Source organism: Pelodiscus sinensis, chromosome 1 (genome assembly GCF_052426305.1).
Source record: "Pelodiscus sinensis isolate ZL-2025 chromosome 1, ASM5242630v1, whole genome shotgun sequence".
NCBI classification, from domain to species: Eukaryota; Metazoa; Chordata; order Testudines; family Trionychidae; genus Pelodiscus; species Pelodiscus sinensis.
The window spans coordinates 63,241,475-63,267,774 of record NC_143052.1 but is presented as its reverse complement, the minus strand read 5'-3'; the positions used below and the strand labels follow the sequence as shown (position 1 = coordinate 63,267,774).

Genomic DNA, 26,300 nt, shown 5'->3' with positions numbered 1-26,300 from the left:
GCATTTTTCACATTTATGTCAGAAAATGTTACAGGAGAAAACTTGCTTCTCTTCAAACAAAGGCAAGGAATAAGAACAGCCCTTCTGTAAGAAACTGTTAAAGAATAACCGGATCCTGGAAAGACAGTCTGACTGCCTTTGTACACTAAGCACTTTACTGTCATCAGGGAGTAATTGTGTACACAACAGCAGTGGGACTACTTCTAGAGATCAAGTATCAGAGGGGTAGCCGTGTTAGTCTGAATTTGCAAAAGCGACGAGGAGTCCTGTGGCACCTTATAGACTAACAGATGTATTGGAGCATAAGCTTTCGTGGGCAAAGACCCACTTCGTCAGATGCATGTAGTGGAAATTTCCAGAGGCAGGTATAAATATGCAGGCCAGGATCAGGCTGGAGATGACGAGGTGGATCCAATCAAGGAGGATGAGGCCCACTTCTAGCAGCTGATCTGGAGGTGTGAATTCCAAGAGAGCAGAAGCTGCTTTTGTAGTTAGCGAGCCATTCACAGTCTTTGTTTAATCCAGAGTTGATTGTGTCAAACTTAAAGAATGGCTTGCTAACTACAAAAGCAGCTTCTGCTCTCTTGGAATTCACACCTCCAGATCAGCTACAAGAAGTGGGCCTCATCCTCCTTGATTGGATCCACCTCGTCATCTCCAGCCTGATCCTGGCCTGCATATTTATACCTGCCTCTGGAAATTTCTACTACATGCATCTGACGAAGTGGGTCTTTGCCCACGAAAGCTTATGCTCCTACACTTCAGTTAGTCTATAAGGTGCCACAGGACTCCTCGTCGCTTTTACTTCTAGAGAGTGGCTCCTTTATGTAAGTCCTGAAAAATCTAGCCCTAAATATTTAGTATCTTTATTTGTATTAAATTTTCTTTAAAGCATTTTATGCTGCTTCCCTAGATCTGCTGTAGTGCTAATGAGGCAATTCTCATATTTCTATACGTTTTTACAGAGGCTGTTTTTAAAATAAAGAGTGTTTCTGTTTCCATCCCAAGCTGAGCCCATCCCCATTGAGCTAGCGTGCTAAAAATAGAGTGTGAGCCCCACAGTGCAAGTCCTGACCACAGTCTGAGAGTTTAAGTGCACACTTGAGGTGGGGAGCCCCTCTCTTCAATTGCACTGCCGCTGCTATCCTCTATTTTTAGCCAGGTAACTCAACCAAACAGAGCAACTGTGTGAACATCTCACTGAGCTGGGAATCACCTCTATTTCAAAGGGCAGCCATACTCTACATTTCAGGTAATATGTTCAATTTTATTGGTATAATAGGCTCAATTCTGCTTCCATTAAAATCAAGGGGAATTTTTGTTCCCAATGGGACAAGAATTAGACCCAATGTCAATCATAACGGGATATTCACAAAGGAAGCACTTGATCTGACTGGTCACTGAACATTTCAAGGCAAAGTGATATTAGATAATACTATATCACTAAAGCTTAGAGAACCTTATTGCTCACAATTATATCCATATGCGACTAAAGTAAATGCTGAGAGCAGTTGTGGAAAATTTCTTGCCAGGTGAAACCAGCAATTTTTCTCACTAAGTGAATAGTCTGGCTTTTTGACAGCCTTTTTCATGCTCCTTTGTTACGTCACCCTCCCTACTCCATATCCCTCACCATAGCTAAATATAACAAAAACTGGCCCTTCAAGGGTTTATGGGCCCTGGTCCGCTTAATTTAAAAATGGAGAGTATTTCAGAAAGGTTTCACTTTTCTTTATGCAGTTCCCTCAAGTCCTTGGAGTCTCTTCTATGGTTCTGCTGATGCCTTGTAAGGACTCCTTGCTTTGGATAGAGGAAACAGCCCACCTTTATGAACTCACATCCACTTCAATTCTCTACAAGTTCTACCTGCTCCTTCCTACATAAAGAATCCCCTTTATATTTTAATCCAAATTCAGACATCTAATAGTTGTAGCTGCAGAAGACAAAGCCTCACAAACAAGCAAAGGCTATTCAGTGAACCCTGAACAAGTGAAGCTTAATAGTTTCAAGACGGATTTAATACTCCATTCTAACATCCTACAGGGGAGGAAAATTGATTGTAGTGCAACATATACTTCTCTGCAATGTCTACACCCTTTTTATTTCGGCAGTAATTTAGCCAAAGGAAGGCTTTACATTTCATCCATCACTTTTAGTTAAGAGGGAATTGCTTAAGTCCAAGTTTTCGCAGGGTGTGGTTGATATACTATGATGGTTGAATACACACAATCAAAGGCCACATGCCTCGCAAATCAGAACCACAGATGTGCTGGGATCTCAATAATTTTATTACATTTAGGAGTCTTCTATTGTCTGAAGATAACTACAATCCCCTTCTGCTTACAAAAAAGGAAAAATATTCAAACCTATGCTAACAAAGTGATAAGAAGAAACGAATAACAAATGGATCTTAAGTTTCTTGTTTTAAGGCTTCCCTAAAGCATTCCCCCAAAACAAACCAAAAGAATCAGTCAACAAATATTTAGATCTTATTATATAGTAAAATACGTTGGCAGACAAGGCCTCAATTTCAGCAAAGAAAAATGGTGCAGAATGCCTTTAAAAATTTAAAAATAGGAGCTAATATAGCAGTCAAGTTAGAAAAAACCCTTCTTCATAAGCCATGAACTTTCTGCAGACTGCCTTTAGCCCTACAAATCGGTTTTGTCTGTTTGAGCTGGACTGGTGCTACTGCAGCCTTCTTCAGCATTGTTCTTATCTCCAGGCTCAAATGATAATGAAGCAGAGTTTATGCAATATCTTTTGCCAGTTGGACGAGGCCCATCATCAAAGATATGCCCCAGGTGAGCACCACACTGAAATAAAACAACAAAATATCATTACATTTCTATACAACTGCATGGCATGGCAATGCAATGAATACTAAGGTCTTAAGGTTAGTCTATTGTGGGACAATGGTTACACCACGAAACTAGCTTGAACAATGTCTTAGGTACCTTTCATTAGCAGGGGATCTCAAATTTCATTGCCCTGTAACCCCTTTCTCTCTCTCTCTCTCTCTCACACACACACACATACACACACACACACACACACAAAACTACATGACTCCAGGAGGAAAGAACGAAGTTTGAGCCCACCAAGCTCCACTGCCCCAGGTGGGGGGCCTATAACCTGAACCCCACCACTAAGGGATGAAGCCCTCAAGTTTTGACTTTGGCCCAAGGTGGTGGGACTCAGCTTCGCACCTGGGATGTGAAGCTTGGGCTTTGGACCAGACTCCAGCAAGTCCAACACCAGCCTTGGTGACCTCATTAAAAGAGATTTGTGATCCACTCTGTGGTCCCAACCCACGGTTTGAGAACTGATGGGCCTTTAGTTGTCTCTGCAGGTTGTACTAGGGACCACAGAGCAGCAGAACTGTATATATTTGATATAATTCAGAAACAACTATATTTCCAATATATTCATATTTTTGGCTAAATAACTGAAGCCAGGAGTAATTTATGAATTGGATTGATACACTTTCACGTTCCTTGCATGTGTTGTTACTACAGAGAGAAGTATTGTTTTGGATGAGTGGGTTTCAAATACGTACGACAGCACGGTACAAGCTATGCCACTGATAATAATAGTGGTGACATTCACTTTCCTTTCAAATGTTATGTTCTGTACGTAAGAAGTGGACCAATCAAACTATTTTCTGAAGAACTAAGACTGTGGAAAAGGCACGTGATGGGAGGAGAATCCAGCAGCAGGCTGTAATTAACCACTGTGATTCTTTCTTATTTCTCCAATATGTCATGAGGAATAAAAAATAAAACCAAGCCTTGAAGAAACATCAACCTTGAATAGAGAGTCGTGCTGCTTTGCTAGGGCCCAATGCACCTCTCATTAAAGTAAATGGTTGATTTCAACATGAGCTGAAATCAGTGGAGTTCGAGGGGTATCACAGTTGAATCCATCCCTTCATAGATTAGCAGCCTAACAGACAGTAATCCAGCCAGACATCAAGATAACAGAAATTAAGGCAAAGAATTCTTTACACTTCATTCATTTCTAGCACAATATCCAAAGCACATATCAGCAATACTTAATATTCCTGAGAGTGTGAATAATTATTCATGCTGGCTAAATTCCTAGTAGCTCTGATACAGAGGCAGCCTAGGGTTATCAGGTAGTCAACTAGTCACTTACATTCCTAGCTTATACTCGCGTCATGTTTTCAAAGGGTATTTCACAATCATGTTCTTCAAAATAAAAGCTGAAATTCTGACCAGAGCTCAGCAAGAAGCTTTTTTCCCTTCGATATTTTCCAGATTTTGAAGAAAAAAAACCCTGTCACCTCAATTTGGGGCACAAGTGTCAAAAATCTCAAACATATTCAAAAATATTTGACCAATGTGTTTTATTGAAAAATTCCTCACCTGCTCTAATTCCGATCAACACAAGACTTCAGGAGCAGGGGTCCTAGCCAAGTGCATATAAGGCCTATGCCTTAACCCAGTGCTGGATGAAGAGATCCTTGCCATAAGGAGTTGAAAGTTTAAGGCTTCAATCCTGCAGTCAGATCTGTATGGGCAAATCTTTGTGAATGGGAGGCTCCTGCTGTGGTTTTGGAGATGGCACCTTTAAAGGCTGAACTTCTCAGACAGAGAGGGCTCTACTCTGTAAAATGTCTGTTGTCACCACAGCCAGCTGGAACCAGCCACAGAATCACAGCAGAGCTTTTACAACCACCTTAGCCCTGAGTGATCATTGAAAACCACACCAGCTTCCTGAGGGCAGGTTGTGGTAAAGCCCTTCTCTTCTGGAAAGGTTGCAGAAATGGCAGTGGTAGCTCAGTGGAGACATAGCGTTAGCCAATGAGATGGCTCTCACTCTGTGACATTGTTAGGAAGAGCTCTCAATAGCTGCTGTTCCACAAATCAGTGTTGGAAGGCAAAGGACTGACTGATGGGTAGGCAGTTAAGGAAGTAGTTAACAGGTTGATAAGGCTAGGGACAATATAACTGCCTCATTTTTTTCATGGGAGGTGGGAGGAAGCAAAGAAGGCAAGAAAGGTTAAATGAAAAAAATAAAAACATACATAAACAAAGATGACATTTTCAGATAATACAACTAAAAAGTCTGATGTCATTCATGACGGGTCACTATCTTGTATCCCCCTTCCCATCCTTTTTGTCCATTGAGTTTGTAAGATTTTTGAATCTGTATTTTTAGAGCATGGGATATATAGCATAATGGAGGGATTATTCTGAGTAGGGCCTTTACATACCACATAAGTCATAATAATTTAGTGTCCAAAAGTATTTATGCCAATCCAAAATATGACAATTACATCTTCTTGACTAAGGAAGTTTTCAAATCTCAGGGTTGAACAGCACAGTCTAAATCATGTCATCATTAAGCAAAATATTATTTATAAATCACTCATTCTCAAATGTAAAGGAACTGAGAAAAAGAAGTTACACAGAGGAGCAGATTGAAACGAAAAACCAACACACAAATGTACAGACTACCACGTCAGTCCATCACAATGGAACTCGTTGGCAAGAAATTCTAAAGCCTCAACAATGCTAGCAATCATTTCATTCTATTTTTCTGTGGTGGTAGAGTCACACCAGGATTGGATTACTGAGAAATCTGTTATATTTTGTGACACTGTCTCTCACTAACATTTACACACAGATTCCATGTACACATGTGCTGTTACTCATGTGTAATGAAAAGAACTCAAATTCAATTGCTTGTGCCAGAGAGGACTCGCGGTGGCTGTCTGAAAGTATGAAAAACGTGCTGTCTTTACAGTGCATATAACACTTTGCCCATCGTGGGTGAGTGTCAAAGTTGGTAACGCCTCCCCCTGAAAATCACTTGGTGGTGGTTGATATAGTGGGCAAATAGGGTTGCCAGATGGTTTCAACAAAAATACCGGACACACTTGACATTACATCACAATCTACATTACATCGTATTTAGAAAATACCGGACATTTATATTTTCTCAATTTGTTTCCTGACCAGAAAGCTCAAATACTGGACTGTCCGGTTCAAAACCAGACACCTGGCAACCCTATGGGCAAAACATGGCAAAATGATAGAAGCCAAGCGTAACTCCTGGGAGATTGGGAATACAACTGACCACAGCCAACTGTCAGCATGGCAGGGTCTCCCTGGGCCCCTGGTTCTCACTTGTTGCCATGAGCTGAAGAAAGCACTGTGTGATTGGGCTGCTAATGATTTATTCAGCGTATATCAACGTGCAACCAATCTTTCTGTGATTAAAGAATTTTCATTGGTTTTTACAGGTACAACATAATCACTAGGGAGTCCCTTGGGGGAAGGACCCCCTGCATAGGAAAGGAAAAGGAAGGAGAGAGAATGTGTAACCAATTTAATATTATTCTCTAAATGTGCCAGCAATTAAACATTTACCTGTCACAAGTAACTGACATTATATGTGTTTCCACAATGATATGTTTCTAACAAAACTGTAAAAATGGTTTCTCAGATAATCCCAGGGATGCTTTTGTTTTATATTAATGTAATTTCCCTATCCTTCCCCCAGTGTTTGATCTCTAAATTGAACAACGTTTTAAAGAGAGGCTTTTACACAGGACCAAACAGATGGAGGGACATTTACAGAAAAAGCAGCTTACTTTTTCATCTGCAAGAGATTTGGAGCATGGGGGAAGGGGAGTGTTTACAAAGAACTGCAATGCAGTAAAATTGTGGTCTTTTTTGCTGCTGGATACATTATTCACATTCTTAGGATCCAGGGGAGGTGAGGAAATGGTTGTGTTATGGGTACACTACATGGGGATGCTGTGCCTTATAGTGGTTGCAATTTGTTCCCCACCTCCAGGCTATCTTCCTGTGTGATCTGCCCCATCTGGTGGGCCAAGAATGCGGAAGCCACTGCTGGACTTTGCTGTGTGGTTTGGCCTCATATTTCCCTACATTATGTAGTAAGTTCAGTTTTTGGTGTGCTTTTAAATTGGTGTGTACATTGCTAATGCCATTCTGTAAAGTCTTCCAATTTGGGTTTCTCTGAAGCCAGGTAAATGACATTCTCAAATTTCTCTACACTGACCACACTCTGCTTTGGACTCCATCCAGGTGAATGCAAAAAAAAGGTGGGTTCTTTGGAAGGGAGTCATCGTAGTCCAACCCATATGTTGGCCACAGGCTTCCTTTGGCTGTACTCATGTCCTCTCATGGGGCACTGAGTAGGAGGCGTTTTCAGTGAAGGTCAGTAATCACTGAATATAAGAGCGATTCCCAAACTGTGGTCCCACGGAAACCTTGCTAGAAGCTCACAGAGAGCTGATTCCTCAGATGATGCCGGCTCTCCTTGCTTTCAATGAAGAGAGCAGATGGAAGGATGATGCAAAGCAAGATTTTTGTAGATCCAGATAAGGGCAATTAGATCTCTAGGCAGGACGTAGGTGAGTTATGCAACATGTAAAAGTATTTTATTTTATCCTGCTTTCAATCTGCACCCATGTATGTGTTTTATGAGAGAAGTAGGCATTGTTTGACTGACCCTCTTTTTGCTATTCACGATCGAATACATCTCTACTAGGTCATTTCTTATTTATTTCTTATCTGTACTCTGATATGATAAAGATCTTAAAGGAATACTTCAAAAAGAGCATTTCTATTTTGATATGAACATTAGATACATGGCCAGCTATGAATTTCAGATAACAAAGATATTCAAATACCATGAGAGTTGTTAAACACAACCCTAATAATTTTTATTGTTGCCTCATTGGGAATTTTTTCCATCCCTCTAATTTAATTTCATTGCTTTTCCTTGCATTTTTTGTATTTCTACTATATCCTTTTCTAGACAGCAAGACCCAACCAGAACAGCATTCTATGTGACACCATATCTGTGGATTTATAGAATGGCATTATAATATTTGCAGTATTATTCTTTATACCTAAATACTCTGTAACATCTTGGTTGCTTTTCTAACCACCAAAATCCATTGATCAAATCTTTTCACTAAACAGTCCACAACAACAGCCAGGTCTTTTTCCTGAGTGGTTTCAGTTAATTTAAAACCCATGAATGTATGAGTAGAGACTTGTCTACATGGCGCCAGCAAAGCTCCCTAGAGAGTTGTGATTTGTAGAGTGCATAACATGTTGTGCGCTAACTGCCCCTGTAGACCCAGCTGAGGCTCTCTTTCAGGTACTGGCTCACGTTAATATAGTCCGGTTTCAGCCTTTTAGAGCAAGCCAGCAAGGTCTATGCAGGGCATTTAGAGAACATGTTTTTGCCTTCTACAAATTGCAGTCCTCTGGCATGCTTTGCTGTGCCAACAGACAAGCCTTGTTCAAATCTTTCATTCCAAAGAACACCCGCCCGTGCACTTTTTCAGTTGGATGTTATCTGCCATAGTATTATGGAGCTGTTAAATCGTAATTAAATAGTACCAGTTACCAGCTGGACACGGTTCTAAGCACAGACTGGGGCACAAAATATTCTCAATGCTTCTAGTATCTCATTGAGAAGTACTGTCCTAAACTCAGCCAGGAAAGAACTAGTCCCAACATGTATGGAAGGGCAGGTTATATACCAGTGAGTGAAGTATGGATGTATTCCACTAAGGGTTATGAGCATGCACCCTTGACCTGGAACTAGAGCTTTTCAGAGCAGTAGCATCTGTCAACCCACGCATCCACCCTTGCACTGCCACATGGTTTTGCCCAAGACTATAAAGGGTGAGGCAGACTAGCCGCATCTTCTAGTCCTTCTCGGCCACACATCTACTGGACCCACAGCAGAGGGAAAGGAGGGTGAGATTGCAATATAGAAAGGAACGACACATCTCAGAGAACCTCCAGTTATAAGTAAGTAACGTCCCTTTCTTCTCCAAGTGATAGTCCTTGTTCTAGTCCACTGATGGTGATTACTAGGCAATATCCAGCCAGGAGGGTGCAAGGAAGATAATGTAACTGTGAAATGGAGGAACACTGCAACAGAGGTGTTCATCTCAGAATCATGTACTAGAACATAGTGAGAAGAAAAGCTGTGTACCGAACTCTATGTGGCTGCCTTATCTATGTCTACAATCAGCAATTTGTGGAGTGTGGCAGAATTTGATGCTTGCGCTTTCATGAACTAGGCCCTTATTCCATCTGGTGGGAACCATCTTAAAAACTGATAGCAGAGCATACTGCACTTTCAGACCCACTTAAAGATTCTCTGGGTGAAAATAGCCTGCCCTTTAATTCTCTATTCGCTACGACAACAAGTAATCTGGGAGACTTCCAGAACGTCTTCATCTTTTGTAGATAAAAGGAGTGAAGCTGGAATTTCTCAATTAAAGTATGTGATTTAGGAAAGAAAGTAGGTAGATGTATAGTTTGGAAGTGGTGGAAGTGGGAAACCACTTTTGATAGAAATTTGAGGCACAGGTGCAGTGAAACTTTGTACTTATAGTACATGGTAAAAAAGAGGTTAACTATCCTCTGTAGCAGCTCTTGATACCGATGATGTCATTAGGGGAACAGGAGGGCATTCATGACACAGCCACATCTGGGGACAATGAGAGAAACTGCTCCAGACCCATCAGTACTTTTTGTTCCAGACTAATTGGCACACCTTCTAGCCCTGGTTCCGAAGGTCTGCTTAATGAAGGATGGGATGGTGAAACAGGGGAGTCCTCCCGCATCGGACAAGGTGGTTCCAAAAATGAATACTGGGGCCATGAGCTATGTACCCAAGGAGACAGGTACCAGTGGCTCCCAGAGGTAAGTGAAGGCATTGCCACGGTGCCGTTGGAATGCTCTAGTAGTCATGAATTTGGAGCAGAAGCAACAGATTGTGGTCAACATCTGAATCTGCAGAGTCAGAGGAACCCGAGTCCTGTACAAATGACGATGCTGATGGAACCGGGTATGTTGTAGAATATGGCCAGAAATTGGCAGATCCAATGTGAGGGTTGGGGCTCTCTTAACAGGCAAGTGTATTGGAACATAGGGATGCCTCATTTTTTCAGGGTGAGCAGTTCAAGAAGCCAAAGAGCACTTCCGAATCTCCCTGGAGTCAATGGCACAAAGTCTATGGACAGAACCAAGACCAGTAAGGGGACTTGTCTCAGGATCCATAAATCACGAAGACTATGTAACTAGGGCCAGCCAATTTGGTGAGCAATGTGACTTCTTGCTGCTCTTGTGGTCCTTGGAACGGGACATTCCTCTGTGGTCAGAACTCGTGGATGGTACAGCATCTTTCTTGGATTTAGAGGCAGATATACTGCCATGCTAATGTGCATGCTACCAGGACACATGGCTAGGCCACCAGTACCATAGCAGTGGTCCTGGCAGAGCCGGACTGAGGTTCTGAAATAGAAGGTGCATTCTTGGCTTGTTCAGACCGATGTAGTATGAGTGGAGGGTGGAGTTACTTGGCCAGGATCTGACTGAGGCAACTTCCATAAGTTGCTTAAGTCAGAGGGCTAGGCTTTCCTATGTATAGACAGAGGAGTTAGAATCAAATACTGCACCTGGGCATGGAACAGTACAGATAGCATTGGTGCTTGTCGCTGAGCAAAAGCGAGTGATGGCAGAAAGTGCAGATTTTGAATCCAGGTATCTTTGGCACAATCCAGTATCCCGGACATGGGTTTTAAAATACAAATGGTCAACACCACATTTCAAAATATGGAAAGTAAATATCTTTAAATCAGCTTCTAAGTTCTTATGCACAATTCCCCACCTTCCCCCCCACACACACTTTGACTCTGTAAATCTTTTCATCACTGTGTGTGTGTGTGTAGAGTGATATCAACATTTACCAACTTTTACTTAGAAAAAAAATATAAATAGGCTTGGAAGGTTTTTATCATTTAGTTCTACAAAGCAGTTCAGCAAAGTGATGATTATAAGATGATGAGGTTCCTCAGTCCATTGTGAAATAAAACCAGCATGGCTCGAGTTCTTTTAATATTGAGCAATATCTTTTTCTGCAGCAAATTTTCCTGCATAGTGGTAAAATTCTTTTGCAATCAGAAGTGATAGTACAGCTTCTGAGTGTCTTGAAATGCATACAGCACAGCTACCAAAAATGTGTTAAATGTTTTTTTTGCAGAATCGCACTTAGATAAGAATAATATAATTTCTCTAATTTTATTAGTAGATTATTTCCCTTCAAACTGACTCAGGCTTTGTCTAGGCTTGCAACTGATAAACAAAACGCCTGTAGTTCACAGGTGCTTAAATCGCCCATCTTCCCCAAATGACAAAAGTGTTGCTGTAGCAAGTGCCAGGGTAAATGCTGATCTGTGAGCAGGAGCACTCTCCTGCCGACAAAGCAAAAGCTACTTGTGAGAATAGAAGTATTTTGTCGGTAAAAGTGTTGACAAACAGCATTCACATGCACTGACTTTTAGCAAGAGGGCACAGCCTTTTGCTAAAATCTGCATAGTACAGTCACACCCTCAGGCACAGGCGTATTGGGCCCCATCCTGCACACACCAAAGTTAACTGAAATTTTGCCATTGTTTTCTGTGGGAGCAGAAATGGCCCCAGAAGAATACAATATCATTTCAAACAGCCTCTTTCTTAACATGCTCTGAGCATTCCTGTCTGAGCACAGAATAATCAGGATATATTTCAGCAATGCTGAAATCGGTTATCCCAGCCTCGGTCTTGTCTGGAATCGGAAAGGCAGATTTATACAGCATGAATGAAGCTGTTGCAGACTCACAAGAAGGGATTTGAGGATTTGGAACTGGATGATTTTGAGCTGCTGGGTGTTTTTGCTACATGCTCAGTCAGCAGTTTCTCTCCCTTCTAGGTAATGATTATGCCATTCATTTCACAGAAAGTTGGGCATCACAAAGGATGAAAGCAAGTAGAACAAGACAGATAACGGAAAGTTGGGAGCATCTGGCACTATTACTGACTTCATTATTATGGCAGATAGGATTACTTGGTATGGCCATTAAGAGTGTCCTGGGAATGGGTCTTGAATTTCAGTTGGTGCTGCTCTTCAGTAATGCACAGTGATGGAATCAACATACCAAGAGTCACTACAAAGCTCACAACCCCTATCAAACCCATTCGCAGATGGAGGTAGAAGGGCAGAGTGCAGGGATGGGGTTCCTTTCAACAAGAGGATTTTTGCATTCTTGACACCACTGATTCAAACCATTAATGCATGCTCTGTTACACAGGGCTTCAGCTGAACACTGCCACACGCTTTCGCTGGTGCTCCGACCATTCATCTGTCATACTTGCATGTAATCTTAAGAATACTAGTACGTCATGAATTAAAAGCTTTGCAAATCACAGTGAGAAGATAATGTGCTGTAACAATATTTGCTGCCTTTACTACCCAAATGGTCTTTGTGTGCGTGCCATACACTGACCTGGCTGCAGCCTGTTTCGATCCTGTGCATCCCATATGAGAAGTCATCGGTGAACATAATGACATCAGGACTGATCACATCATAGAATGAAGGCCAACCTGGAGAAGAGGAACAAGAGAAATCAAGAGCATCAGTATCTCTGTATCAGAGAGGGTTACCAACAAATTACAAACACTAAGGGTAACACTGTCAAAAGCACCTACGTGACTTAGGAGTCGAAGTTTCATTTTCAAAAACGCCTGTGGCGCCTATGTGGCACCTTTGAAAAGGTTACCTTGAATGGACAACTATAAGACAGTACAGGTTGAACCTTTCTCAACTGGACTCTCTAGTCCAGCAACATATATGATCTGGCAGAGTCCCAGTGGAGGGCCAGAGTCAGGAGCTGTGTGGAGCCCAGGAACCCAGCCAGGCTGCCTGCAGGAGGCCCAGTGGCCAGAAGCCCTGATGAGGGAGTCTGGCTAAGCCAATGACAGAGTGACCGGAATGCCAGCACGCTGGGTCTGCTGTGGCAGAGCCAGGACTCGTGGCAGCAGGTCAGTGGTCTGCTGTGGTGGGACTGTGGGCTGCTGCAAGTGGGGCTAGGAGCCCCAGCGGCAGGGCTGGTGCTGCCACGGTAGAGCTGGCAGGGGAGGGAGGACCACTGGTGGGACTGTGGGCTGCCTTGGCAAGGCAGTGGGGCTGGTAGCAGGTGGTGAGCCATTTGGGAGGCCAGGCCAGGAGTGGAGCTGAACTGGGAGGCAGGTGACAGGGGGCCAGAAATGACCTCCCCTCATCCGTCAAAATCCCTCATTCAGGACCACTCAGGTCCTGAGGATGCCAGACCTAGGAGGTCCAACCTGCATTCAGAGTTAGGCCCTCTCAGAGAACAAGCTGCCTGCAGCTGCCTTTCTTGTACATCTGCAGAGCTTCCTGCCAAGCACTCCCACAGACAGTCTTGTCTAGAGAGACAGATGAGCGTTCTGATAACCCAGACACAAATTCCAGCCATTTAAATTTTTGAAGATAAATAAAAAAAACTCTAAAAAGCAATGACACCAGTTCATGGGATGCACGTGTTATATGATCTCTATGGAAAACCCCACTTAATAAAGGGCTCCCAAATTCTGAACTCGCTCAGCTTCTGCATAATCTCAGATGCAACCCCCAGTAGATAGCCCCAAGGAGGGTCTAATCTCAAGGCAAAAAAAGGCACGGATGAGCATAAGGCCTACATCCAGACCAAAAGATCACATTTCCCTTTGCCAAGCCCAGATGGGAAAATGCGCTCTTTAACTCAGTTGCTACCCGAGCATTCCATAGCAGCCTTGGGTGCAATAAAAGTGTTATGTTGTGATCCCTGTTTAGAATTCATGGCTGAGCATCATCATCTGAAGAAAGATCCTTCCTCCTTTGACTATACACTCTCTAGTCCCATACCCCAGCCACCAATACAGGGACCAGGGAACCTACGCCCCCGCAACTACAGTATTCTAGCAGATTCCCTACTACCACCACCTCATTGGTTCACCGAAAAAACAGTCAAACTGCTATATTGCCTCTTACTAGGCTTGCACATGAGAACCTACCCAAAAGGCTTTCAAGACCACCTAAAAGCCTACTCAACATCCACCTAAACATCACCAGATACCGCCCCTTCTCATGCACCCTTCTGAGGTCACTCACCCATACATTATACACATACGCACTCTGTCTCTCTGTGTATCCAGCGCAAATATATCAGCGTTTCCCCTTCTTTCTCCTAATATCTGTTAAACATTTGTTACTAATGGTTTCATAAAATGTCTTGCAGTTAGTCATTAAAGAATGTAGCTGCAGCTACAAATCACTTTGCACAGATGAATACAGGATGTACAGTTTCCCACAAGATTTTTAGTAAAGCGAGGTATGGAAGCTATCAAATGGTCTCAATATGTGTAGAAAAGCATCGTCAATGGGGAACAACGCTGTATCTCTATTGTAACACCTTACTCAGTTAAATGTGGAGAAAAGCTTTTGAAGAAAAAAAGCATGTAAGGGGTGAAATTAAATGGAAAGCATAGTGCTCCCTCCCAAGATGGCTCATTTCTCACCCATTAGGAAAAATTTGGATGAATACAGTATCATCTTAATTAAAGCTCCAATCCTGCAACAAGCTCCAAGTAGGGAGCCCACGGGACTCGCAGTGAAATCCATGAGGTCTACCCACATACAGCACATTGTCGGATCAGGAGCTAAAAGTGTTATCCAAGTGCAATCAACAGGAAATAATGGACAGCAACAAAGCTGTAGATCAAATAATCTGAACAAGGCAAACATCCTGCCAGAGAGAAACCCACCTGGAACCCCTCCAGTAATGTAATTTAAAAAAAAAAAAAAGAATTGTTACAAGTAACAAATGTCTTTATAAATTACTCCATACTGTAAACCACCCCTGCCAAATAATGCACATAGCTTCACAGAGAGAGAGAGAGAGAGAGAGAGAGAGAGAGCAGCCTATTACAAAGTTCTGCAGAATGGGAACACTTCAAAAATTCATTATCTTCCAGTTGGTGGATCTTCTCCAGCAATGCAAATTATCTCCTGAGCTGGAACTCCACCTAATGATGAGTGAGATTTTAAGCAGAGCTGGCTAAAAAAAAAAATATTCAACAGAACTTTTCCCATCAAAACCAAAATGTTTTGCGAAGCAGAATTCTTGTTTTCTGGCCAACCTCAAGTCTTAAGGCAGAGAAGCCCCAAAGAAGAGAGCATTTCCCTCATCATGTGAAAGTATTTGAAGGAGGAACTTTTCACTGCTGTAGAAATCCTCAAAGGGAACCCTCCCTCCCCCTACACACAACAATAAGGAGAAAGCTTCAAAGGCTGCAATGCAGAGATTGAAGCAATCTGTGTCTTGCTGAGAAAATTATCTTGTGCAAAAGGGTTGGGGGATGTGTTTGTGTCAGTTTTGACATTAAAGGAAGACCATCCATCCTCCTCTCTCCAGACTTTTCCTTTTGGTCTTCCCATCTAGCACAAAAATTATTTGTTTTGGATGCATTCCATGCACTTTTTAAAAGTGAAGTCAGCTGAAAACCTGTACAAACAGAGTTGAGCTCCCTTAAAGCAGCCTTTGTACCCAACTGGAGTGACTGGAATTTAGTCTATTAATTTCCAGGGCATGCATTTTTTTTCAGAATGTCCCTTATTCTATAGATTCTACCAGTTACGTATCTGCTCCCCCAAAGTACTGACTACAAGGCAGTTAGCAAACCCCAAAAGTGGTTCCTAAGATTTGTAACCACTTTTTTATACTAACCTCAATGCTATCCCCACCTCATCACCTCTTGTATCTCTTATAATAGTATTGTGATGAACTAATAACATTAGGTGGATTGATAGTACAACTGTATGAAACCTGCAGAGTACAATTCATGAAGGGCATTTAGCTCCATTTGCGGCTGACCTGGAAATGGAGCTAAATTAATTGCTCCATGTTTTGTGGGAGATTTGAGATCACTGGGCAAACCTACAGAGGACCAGTGCCCTTCACCCTCAGCTCCCTCCCTCTCACGTGTAGCATATAGAAATAGAAGCGTATCTCTTAGACAGTTTGTGAGCCTTTGAGTAGTGCTCATTGTGCACTATATGTTTTAAAAGCTGCCAGAAACCAGTGAGAGCTGCAATACATGTCTAGCTAATAAACACACTTATCTGATGCCCAGTTGTACCCATGTGGCTTCTTCATATTGTCTGTATTGTGTCACTAGCAAAACACACAACAAGGGCTTTATTGTTTCTCCTCCTTTCCTAGCAACCTCCAGAAGATCTCTTCTTAATTTGGATCATACCTACACTACAGCTTAAGGTGTAACTGTGGCTCAAGCAGGCTTCATGTGCTGGTTTTAATCTAGCTAGCACCAGTAACAATAGGAATCAAGATGTGGCAGCATAGGCTTCATTGCAGGTTACTTGCTGCTGTAAATGTCCATCAGGACTACGGGTATGTTCTCAGGCTGCGAGCCCATGCTAAAGCGCCTGCTGCCATGTTTTCATTACTAGCCCCCATTAGCTAGACTAAAGCTAGGATGGGTATGCCTATAAATTAATTAATGGAGATTGCCTATCTCCTAGAACTGGAAGGGACCTTGAAAGGTCATCAAGTCCAGTCCCCTGCCTTCACAGCAGGACCAAGTACCATCCCTGACAAATTTTTGCCCCAAATCCCTAAATGGCCTCCACAAGGATTGAACTCACAACCCTGGGTTTAGCAGGCCAATGCTCAACCACTGAGCTATCCCTCCCCACTTCATAGCCTTCATAGCTGTGTGGACATACCTTTAGATGTCAATCTCTCACCACTTCTACCTCCTCCAGAGCAGCGGTTCCCAACCGCCAATCCATGGACTGACAGTGGGCTACGAACAGCTGGCTACCAGGCCTTGGTGGTTCTGGGAGCCGTGGCTGGGGATCATCACCTAGCACCTCCCCTACCGCCACAGCTGTTGGGAGAGATACATCCTGCCCCACCTTTCAGCCAAACAGCACCAGGCAAGGGCAGGGTCTCCTCCCAGCTGAGGAAGAGTGGTTTGCCAGGCAGGGAAATGCTCTTCCGCAGCTGGGAGGAGACCCTGCTACTGCCCAGTGCTGTTTGGCTGAGTGGTGGGGCAGGATATGCCTTTCCCAACAGCTGCAGTGAAAGGGGAGGTACTGGGTGGTGTTCCCCAGCCCCGGCCCCCAGAGCTGCAGTGATGCAAGCAGTGACACTCAGCTGGGGGCTGGGAGGCAGCGCAGGGCTAGGTGAGGGGAGCGGGGCAGGCATTGAGAGGACTCCAGGAGTGGGGCTACTGCTGGGGGGCTCTAAGAGGTGGCTGGCACTGGAGAGCTCTAGGGGTAGGGCTAGTAGTGGGGACTGGCACGGGGGGGCTCTAGAGGAGTTGGGTGCAATGGGGCTCTGAAAACAGGAGGCTGGCAGTGGGGGTTCTGGTGGTTGGGGGCTCTAATGGGGGGCTGGCACTGAGACATTTTGGGTGGGGGGCTGGCTCTGGGGGGTTGGGTGCAGGGGACTCTGGGGTCAGTGGCTGGAGCTGGGGGGGTAAAGAAGGGGTGGAGGGCTCTAGGGGTTAGGGCTGGCACAGGGGGGCTCTTGGGTCCTGGGCTTTTGGTGGACCAGCAACATTTTATTTACTTATTTGTTATTTGCATAATTAATATGCAAATATTCAGATAAAATGTTGCCGGTCTACCAAAAGTTTGTGAATGAGTTTGCTGGTCCCTGCCACTTCCTCCTTCCTTCATAGTCTATAAGTGGTGCAAAGTGACTGCAGTAGCATGGTTTTCAGGTGCCTGCAATCTATGGGCTCATGCGTCACTCTGTCTTTCAAAAGACAGTTGGTGCTTCCAAAAAGGAAATAAGGAAGGTGGGGAGTCATGAAGCAAGTTTTACCCATGAAAGGTTATGATATATTTATTAGTCTCTAAGATGCCACATTGGCCCTATCAGAGAGGCCAGGAGGGCCATTTGGCCCAGGTCTCAGGAAACAAAGGGACCTCAAATTTTGACATTTTTCTACCAAGCCATTTCCATTTATTATGCAACTTGCAGCTATAACAGAGACAACAAAAGAAGCTATACTGACCTGCAAAAAATTGATTTAAATCATTGTGGGATCTTGCGCCTTCATCAGTTTTTTTGGTCACATCTGAGTTTTCACCTGCATTACTAGAGACTGGAGTAGCTTCTGTGATTAGTGATTCTACGTTATGAAATGCTGTTTACAGTCTTTGCATAATTTAAGATTTTGAAAGTTGTAATTGATTCTGAGAGGGTATGTCTACACTTGCACCCAAGTTTGAACTAGGGATGCCAATGTAACCGACCGAAATTGCTAATGAAGCAGGGATTTAAATATCACGCACTTCATTAGCATAATCTTGCCCATGCGCTGTTCCAATCGCCAGCTGATTCGAACCAGGAAGTGTGCTCCGGGCTGCGTTAGTTCGAATCAAACCTCTTGGTTCAAACTAACATTACTCCTCATTTTTTGACCATAACCACAACAGGCTCAGCTGTAAACTACATCTTCCTCCAGTTTTAGATTTTACCTTTAAAGGCTCTTTTTGTGATGATAAACTTTTAATTCTAGTTGTTTAATAAACTTTATATCTAATCTGGCAATTGCCCCATGTTCATATTCATAATAACACACCAGTCAGAGGAATTTAACAATGGGAACATGTTAGCAGATGAATTTTCAAGATTGTGAATTAAGGCTATAAGGGCAGTAGTAAATAACATTCCCAAATCCTTATTATATAATATTCATTGTGAAGTATATACCATTAAAATTTTGTATAACCACTAGCCTTTAGCAAATTAATTTATTGTGTGCTACTGTGTTTTAAAGGAACCCCTTCATAAAAATGAAGCGAAGATTTGAAAGTGGTGCAAGTAAGAGATGGCAAAAGCAACAGAGTGAAGCAGCAGTTAAGAGTTTAAAGCCAATAACATTATTTGTTACAGAAAAGACACCTCAGCCACGACATTGTGATCATATTGACAGTTCTGATGATGAAAACTTTGTACCCACAAATGACATTCCAGTGCTACTGCCTTAAAATGAGGAGGTCATTAATCAAGACACAGAAATGCCAATAGTAGCGACAGATGCAGAATCTAGTCTCGATTTAGAGACTGTGCAGGCAGAAAATGAGGACCTCGGAGGTGCTGCACAGCAAGAGCAAAAACTTATGACTAGCAAAGGACACAGTGTAACAACAGTGGCATCAGAATCTGATATTGGAATTTTTGATAAGAACAATGTTGTTCAAATGCAGTTGTTTCTCAAAGTTAGTTGTTTTCAGTTTCTAAGTAATATACTGAAAGATGCTGAAAATCATGCTTTCCTTCTCGTCTGCTGACAAAAACTCTTCCAAATGGAGAGATCTGCACAAGAGACTGGCTCTGCTGGAGCATGGAAAAGAAGGCTCTGTACTATGTACCCTGTTCAAAGATTTCAATTGAAGAACAATTCATTTTGTTCAATAATTTCATGAACAAACTAGAAAAGAAATCACCGCTCGTGTATTAGAAATTCTGGAAGGCTTTAAATTAAATTTGTCTGCATTGGCCAAGCCTATGACAATGGATCCAATATGGCTGGGAAGTACAACGGAGTACAATCAGTGATTCTTGAACAAAATCCAAACTGTATTTTCTCCAGTTGTGGCAACCACACATTAAATCTTGTTGGCGCTGATTATGCTGAATCATGCAAGGAAGCAATCACATACTTTGAACAAACCAGAAATTGTACAACCCCTTTAGTAGCAGTCCTCGAAAGTGGGAAATTCAACATCTGCCTGTTTCCCTTCAAGGCATGTTGACAATGAAATGGTTCAGCATGAATTGATGGCATTAAACCAGTTGCATAGCATTTGGACTCTATGAGAAAGGCTTTAAGCGAGCTTGAATCTCTTACTCTCACAGCACATTGACAATGTGCTTAAGTCAATTCAGAAGTATATATCCAAATTTGAATGCATTTTAACTGGAGTGTTCTCCTCTGAAGGAGCAGCTAGAGGAGAGGAAAAGGGTAATTGCAGGAGACAAGCTGGGGACAGGGAGTTTTGGAATTTCCCAGATAAGTGAACAACTTCAACCACTATTGGAAAACTTGTGTCATCGGGGACTAAGGTTTGTAAATACATTGATCTCTGAACTCAAGATTCAGTTTGGGAGGGACTGATGCAAATGTTACACATAGACCTGTTTGTTAGTTATTTGTATGGGATTATAAATATTTAAATGAGTCTAATTCTAATCTTTACCAAGACCATTTTACTTCACTCTGACAGTGGAAGGGGGCTTTAAAAAGGAATATATTATATATAGCTACTACATGTTTTAGAAACATAGCCTGTCTGAAGATCTATCCGTCTGTCTCCCTGTGAGTCTGTTTATTCAAGAACTCCTCCAAAATGGTAAGAGCTGCTAGGACCACCAAATTTGGTATGCAGCCTCCTCTTATTATAACTGAAAACAAGGTAAAGGTTTGGTTGTGCCAGTGTAATCCACACACCTACTGTCTCATGTAGTGGCAATTAGTCCACTTGCAGAGAGAAAGAATGAGTGTGCTCTCCAGCCTTAGTTGAGAGCTAGCAGGCTTTTAGCTCAAGCAGTTGAGGCTCATGCACTAAGCTCCAGAGGTCCCAGGCATAGTTCCCACAAAGGTGCGCGCCCATGTGGCCACACACAAAAAATTCTCTGCCCACCCACCTCCCTCACTGAGCAACGCAGCAGCATGCAGGTGGAAGTAGATGAGCTGCTGCTGCTGGTGGAAGGCAAATGGGGGCTCAGCTGGGCAGCTCTTTGATGTACTGACTCCCAAAGGCTGCACCCAGAGCCATGTAATAACTTCCCAGCTGCTCCGGGGTCAGGGCCAGGGCCACATGGTGGCCGCGGCAGCACCTCCAGCTGCTGGGGCCAGAGGAGCTGTGTGGCAGGAGGCAGCAATGGCTGCTCTGGCTGGGCCCAAAGCCAGAGGAACCGCATGGCAGGAGGCAGCAGCAGCTGTTCCGGCTGGCCAGGGCCAGAACCGAAGGAGCCATGTGGTGGGGGTGCACCACAAGAAGACATGACTGGTCTGATGGGCTGAAATCCCCCACAAGGCTAGCCATGGATTGGGGAGGTCTTGGATTCCCCACCAGCACCAGGGACTAAACCCAAAGCTGAAAGGCCAGGTTAGCAGACCCACTCCCAATAAACCTCACCCTCTGTTTAGCCCTTTGCTGGGGGAGGAACAGGCTCCTTGGTTTAATGCTGGCACCTGCCACTAGTTTGAACAGTCCCTCTGGTCTCCAGGGGCTTCCATCCGCAAGAGACCATTCCAGGATCAGGGGTGTTTCCCTGCCATTTGGTCAAAATATTCCTGCCCCTGCCTCTTAACCCTACATGATCGCCCTTCTGGGTAAGCTCTAGCTTGCGGGTCCAGATCATGCCACTGAGGGGAAACTGAGGTCCAGGTGTGCTGCACTCATGTGTTAGGAGCTGACATGAACATTCTGGCTCCCAGCCTGTGCTCAGTGGAAGAAAAATGACTCTCCCATAGGTATGGGATTGGGGGATGGGAAAGGATTGCCCCCTTCCAACATGGCTGCAAGGAGGCACTACCAGGGAGAGTCTCTTGGGGAGCAGTGCCACTGGTGGGTGCCATAGTGGCACACATCAAAACAAGCACACATGACTTCACAAGACAAAACTCAGTCCACTCATGGATGGAAAAATCTTAGAGGGAACACTGATCCCGGGTTTGGTCCCACCTGACAGTGCTACCTCAGCACAGTGGGATGTGCTTGGAATTCAATTTTTTCTCATAAAACGGAAGGGGAGGGGTCCGGTAGGAGGGACAGTTATACTGCAGAATGATCACAGGGGCAGCAAGGGTTGGAGATGGGGACTGGGACAGCTATTTGGACCAGAAGAGGGAACAGGGATAGAGAAAGGGACAGCTATCTACTGTATTTCAGAGAGTTTGTCTAGGTCTTTTTTTGTCTGTCCCGCCCTCCCCTGTCTGTGCTTGCTGCAGTAACCATGGACAGCTGCTTCTCACCTGGTCCAAGCCTCTCCGGGAGCAGCCTGCATAGTGAATCCCTCATCACAAGCCCCACCCCAGAACAATGATTTAAAAGAAGAAAAACAAAATTTATTTGAGCTATACATGTACATGCCCACTTCAAGGCCCTGGGGCTTTAGTGTGAATGCCAATCAGGCCCACAGCTTTGCCAACCCTCCCAGTGTCACCCAGAGTCTCCCGAAATCAGGGTCTATCTCCCAGAGACTACTGAAGCCAAAACAAGGAGATTTTAGGCCACTAAGCAGTAGAGTTAAGGCAGACTCCCTGCCTACCCTGGCTCTGCACTGCTTCTGGAAGCAGCCTGCACATCCCAGTGGGCCCCCTCCCCAAGTGCCAACTCTGCAGCTCCCATTGGCCAGGAACTGTGGCCAATGGACACATTGGGGAAGGGCACTGCCTGCACACAGGGACAGTGCGTGGAGTCCTCTGCTCCCCCCAGGGCCACAGGAACATGCCATCCACTTTTGGGAGTAGCACAGACCAGAGCAAGTATGGAGCCTGCCTTAATCCCACTGTGCCACAGACCAGATACCCCTCAATGTAAATGCCATCTTGCAGTCTGCACTTCTCATCCACTCTCATACCCAATCTGCAGCTCAAAGACCCCTCCCAGAGCAATCATCATGCACCTCCTCCAACACCACAAACTGTTGAGCCCTCCTCCTAGAGTCTACACCCCCACGCCCCCTGCCTCATATATGGGCCCCCTCCAGTATTCAAATTCCCTCCCAGAGCCTGTACCCTGTACCCCCACACACCCAACTCCTTGCCCCAGCTTGGTGAAAGTGAGTGAGGGTGGGGGACAGCCTATGATGGAGGGAGAGAGGATGGAGTGAGCAGGGCAGGGCCTCAGAAAAGGGGCATGGTGAGGTAGGGTGTTAGGGAAAGGGTGGGGCAGGGGTATTTGGATTTATGTGACTAGACAGTAGGCAATCCTAGGCCCATTTGTTCTTGGTTCTGTGTGTTTCTGATCTATTACATGCCTGATTTAATTATTTAGATAACAGCGAACATCGTTTCTGAGCCAAAACTGCAAACCTACGAAACTATGGAACGTTATTCTAGCCATTACCTCATAAACCATACATTAGAGACGGGTCATTTCCACTTGGCCCTGAGTTACGAAAACGTTTAAACCAGTAAGTTGCACATATTTAATCAGTCATTCGCTATACCTCTCTCCACCTCCTCCATCTGGGATTTCGCCCACGCATTTTGTAAACGCTGCACAGATTTGCCCTAACATTGGAATCATTTGTTTTTACTGATGACCCTTAATTTGGTGAAGAGAAGATGGAGGTTTATACTCCTCCATCAGAAAACACTTTCTTCAGAATAGAGTACACCTAACGACTGCCCTGGGCAGCCAGGTTAAGGGCAGGAAGGAATAGAAATGTTTCCACTCAGACTGCATGTCTGATGTTGTATGGCGCAGAGATCAAAACATGTTCTAGTAAGGGCTGCAGCGTATAGCATATGATCTCATTCACAGGATGATTAAAAGACAGAAGGAAGCTTATTAACCATAATGCTGAAAATTCTAGAAAGCCTTTTCTTCTGGCCACTTGCAGGGCATAGTTTCATCAGGTGATACTAACCCCCTGGACAGAGTCCTATTCACAACATATTTCTTACTCAAGCCATCAAACTACAGCATACATTTTACATGAGATAAATATTTCCAAAACAGTCTATCCTTGGATTCTGTTATTTATCTTTCAAGAAATGTCTCAATCCTGCTTCCAATTTTGTGAGTTTAGGCACATTTTGTAGCACTTAAACATCTAACTGCCTGCATCCACAAATTAGGAAGTTAGAGGTTTAACTGCTAAAACATGCAACTATAATTATTTGCAGAAGCAAAAATGCAGGCCGCTTTAGAAAATCAGGCCAGTTAGCATTTTTTTCAGAATATTCCTTTTGATAATTTCCTGAACAGAACAATTTCAATCACAAACCCTGTTGTGTCTTTGCATTAGTGCCCCATTCACATACCTGTGAATTGGAGGTCTCCAATTGCAATTATATTTCCCATTTTAGAATCCAGAGACAGAAAGGGTAGCCTGCACTTTTTCCTCTCTCTTTTTTTTAAAAACTAAATTATTCCAAGCATTTCTTTCAGTAAGCTTGTTGCAGGTGGAAAGGTAGGGAGTGATAGAATATGCTAGGGCTGCAAAATGGCACCAGCTGATGGGAGGGAGGGGGCAGAGCAAGAGGGAAATGGTCCTTGACTTGAAAAATGCCTGGTGGTTCTGATGGGTTAGGTTTTGGAACTCTTACACTTTAAACACAACTTTTGTTATAGACAACCACAGTATTTAATGTGGAACTTCATAGTTTGTCTTTTTCCACTAAGAAACAACATCTTTGTACAAACATGAAGCATGCAAGGTTTAAATACAGTACTAAATCTTCTACTTTAAAACAGATATAGATCTTTAAGTTACTTTTCTCTCTCTTACCAAGACCAAGTCTGACCGATCCATATGTACCAGCCTTTAACTTCACACTGCTGTAATTTCATTACATATAAAGCTTTCGCAAATATAAGATGTGCGTGGGTAATTAGGTGAGCTTTATACATTTATTTTCACAGAAAGCAGAATAGTTACAGGAAATAAAATATTTCTTACTAGCATGTTTAGCTGGCATTGCTCAGATCCTTAACTCAATTCATTTTTTTAAAATAAACAGAACATTCATACCAGGGCAGCTTGCTCTTCCCCAATCTATCCCTGTCAGAGTGAGAGTAAAGTGCACAGCACATCTGCCCCCTGTCTTCCCAAGTTAGAGGGAGTAATGCAACAAACTGTGTACTTTCCCTTCACTCCCTGATGAAGGGGAACTGTCAGCAATGTACCTTGTGAGTCTGTGGTGGGAGGCTTCAGCCCCACCCTCCCTAAAAGGTACCCGGGCGGTGGAAGGCTCAGGGATGGAGCCATCCTGGATGAGGAGGGGCATGCCCCCCGGCAAGTCCCTTTCACCTTCCTGGTGATTCTTTCTCTTTTCTGTTTCATTTTATAAGAAACAATCTCATTCTAGGCACATCCCATTTTCCTGGCACAACCAAACCCTTACTTACCTTGCTTTCCACCCCACCATCAACCTCAGCCTGGACCAGTCTACACAAGAGATCCACTTCCCGGACACTACAGTGCAAATAAGTGATGGTCACATAAACACCACTCTATACCAAAAACCTACTGATCACTATGCCTACCTTCATGCCTCCAGCTTCCATCCCAGACACACCACAAGATCCATTGTCTACAGCCAAGCACTAAGATACAACCGCATTTGCTTCAACCCCTCAGACAGAGACAAACACCTACAAGATCTTCATCAAGCATTCTTGAAACTACGATACCAGCCCGAGGAAGTGAGGAAACAGATTAACAGAGCCAGATGTGTACCCAGAAGCCTCCTACTACAGGACAAGCCCAAGAAAGAAACCAACAGAACACCACTGGCCATCACCTACAGCCCTCAGCTAAAACCTCTCCAATGCATCAGTGATTTACAACCTATCCTGGACAATGATTCCTTACTTTCACAGGCCTTAGGAGATAGGCCAGTCCTCACTCACAGACAACCAGCAAACCTAAAGCAAATTCTCACCAGCAACTATGTACCACACCACAGTAACTCTAACTCAGGAACCAATCCATGCAACAAACATTGGTGCCAACTCTGCCCACATATCTACACCAGCGACACCATCACAGGATCTAACCAGATCAGCCACACCATCACCACAAGTTCATTCACCTGCACATCCACCAATGTAATATTCGCCATCATGTGCCAGCAATGCCTCTCTGCTATACACATCGGCCAAATTGGACAGTCCCTACGTAAAAGACTAAACGGACACAAATAAGATATCAGGAATGGCAATATACATAAACCTGTAGGAGAACACTTCAATCTCCCTGGACACACAGTAGCAGATTTAAAGGTAGCCATTCTGCAACAAAAAAAACATTAAGACCAGACTTCAAAGAGAAACTGCTGAGCTACTGTTCATCTGCGAAGTTGACAGCATCATTTTAGGATTAAACAAAGACTGTGAATGGCTAGCCAATTACAAAAGCAATTTCTCCTCTCTTGGTGTTCACACCTCCATATCAGCTGCTAGAAGTGGGCCTCACCCTCCCTGACTGAATTGACTTCCTTATCTCTAGACTTATTCTTGATTGGTACTCTTTTCTTATGCCTGTATATTTATATCTGCCTCTGGAATTTCCACTACATGCATCTGACAAAATGGGTCTTTGCCCATGAAAGCTTATGCTCCAATACATCTGTTAGTCTATAAGGTGCCACAGGACTCCTCGTCACTTTTGCAGATC

General features: G+C 43.7%; 1 protein-coding gene across 6 annotated transcripts in view; it reads right to left on the bottom strand.

Annotated features, from left to right (window-relative positions):
* Nucleotides 1-879: 879 nt before the first annotated feature.
* Nucleotides 880-26,300, bottom strand: part of MSRB3 (methionine sulfoxide reductase B3) — a 130,758-nt gene continuing 105,337 nt past the window's right edge. For all 6 annotated transcript variants that reach the window (XM_006130198.5, XM_075931156.2, XM_075931176.2 and 3 more), the window contains 2 exons: nucleotides 12,353-12,450; nucleotides 880-2,816 (listed from right to left, as the gene is read on the bottom strand). In XM_006130198.5, coding sequence (XP_006130260.3) covers nucleotides 2,652-2,816; nucleotides 12,353-12,450 — 263 coding nt within the window. In that variant the 3' untranslated portion in view covers nucleotides 880-2,651. The remainder of the gene's footprint in view (nucleotides 2,817-12,352; nucleotides 12,451-26,300) is intronic.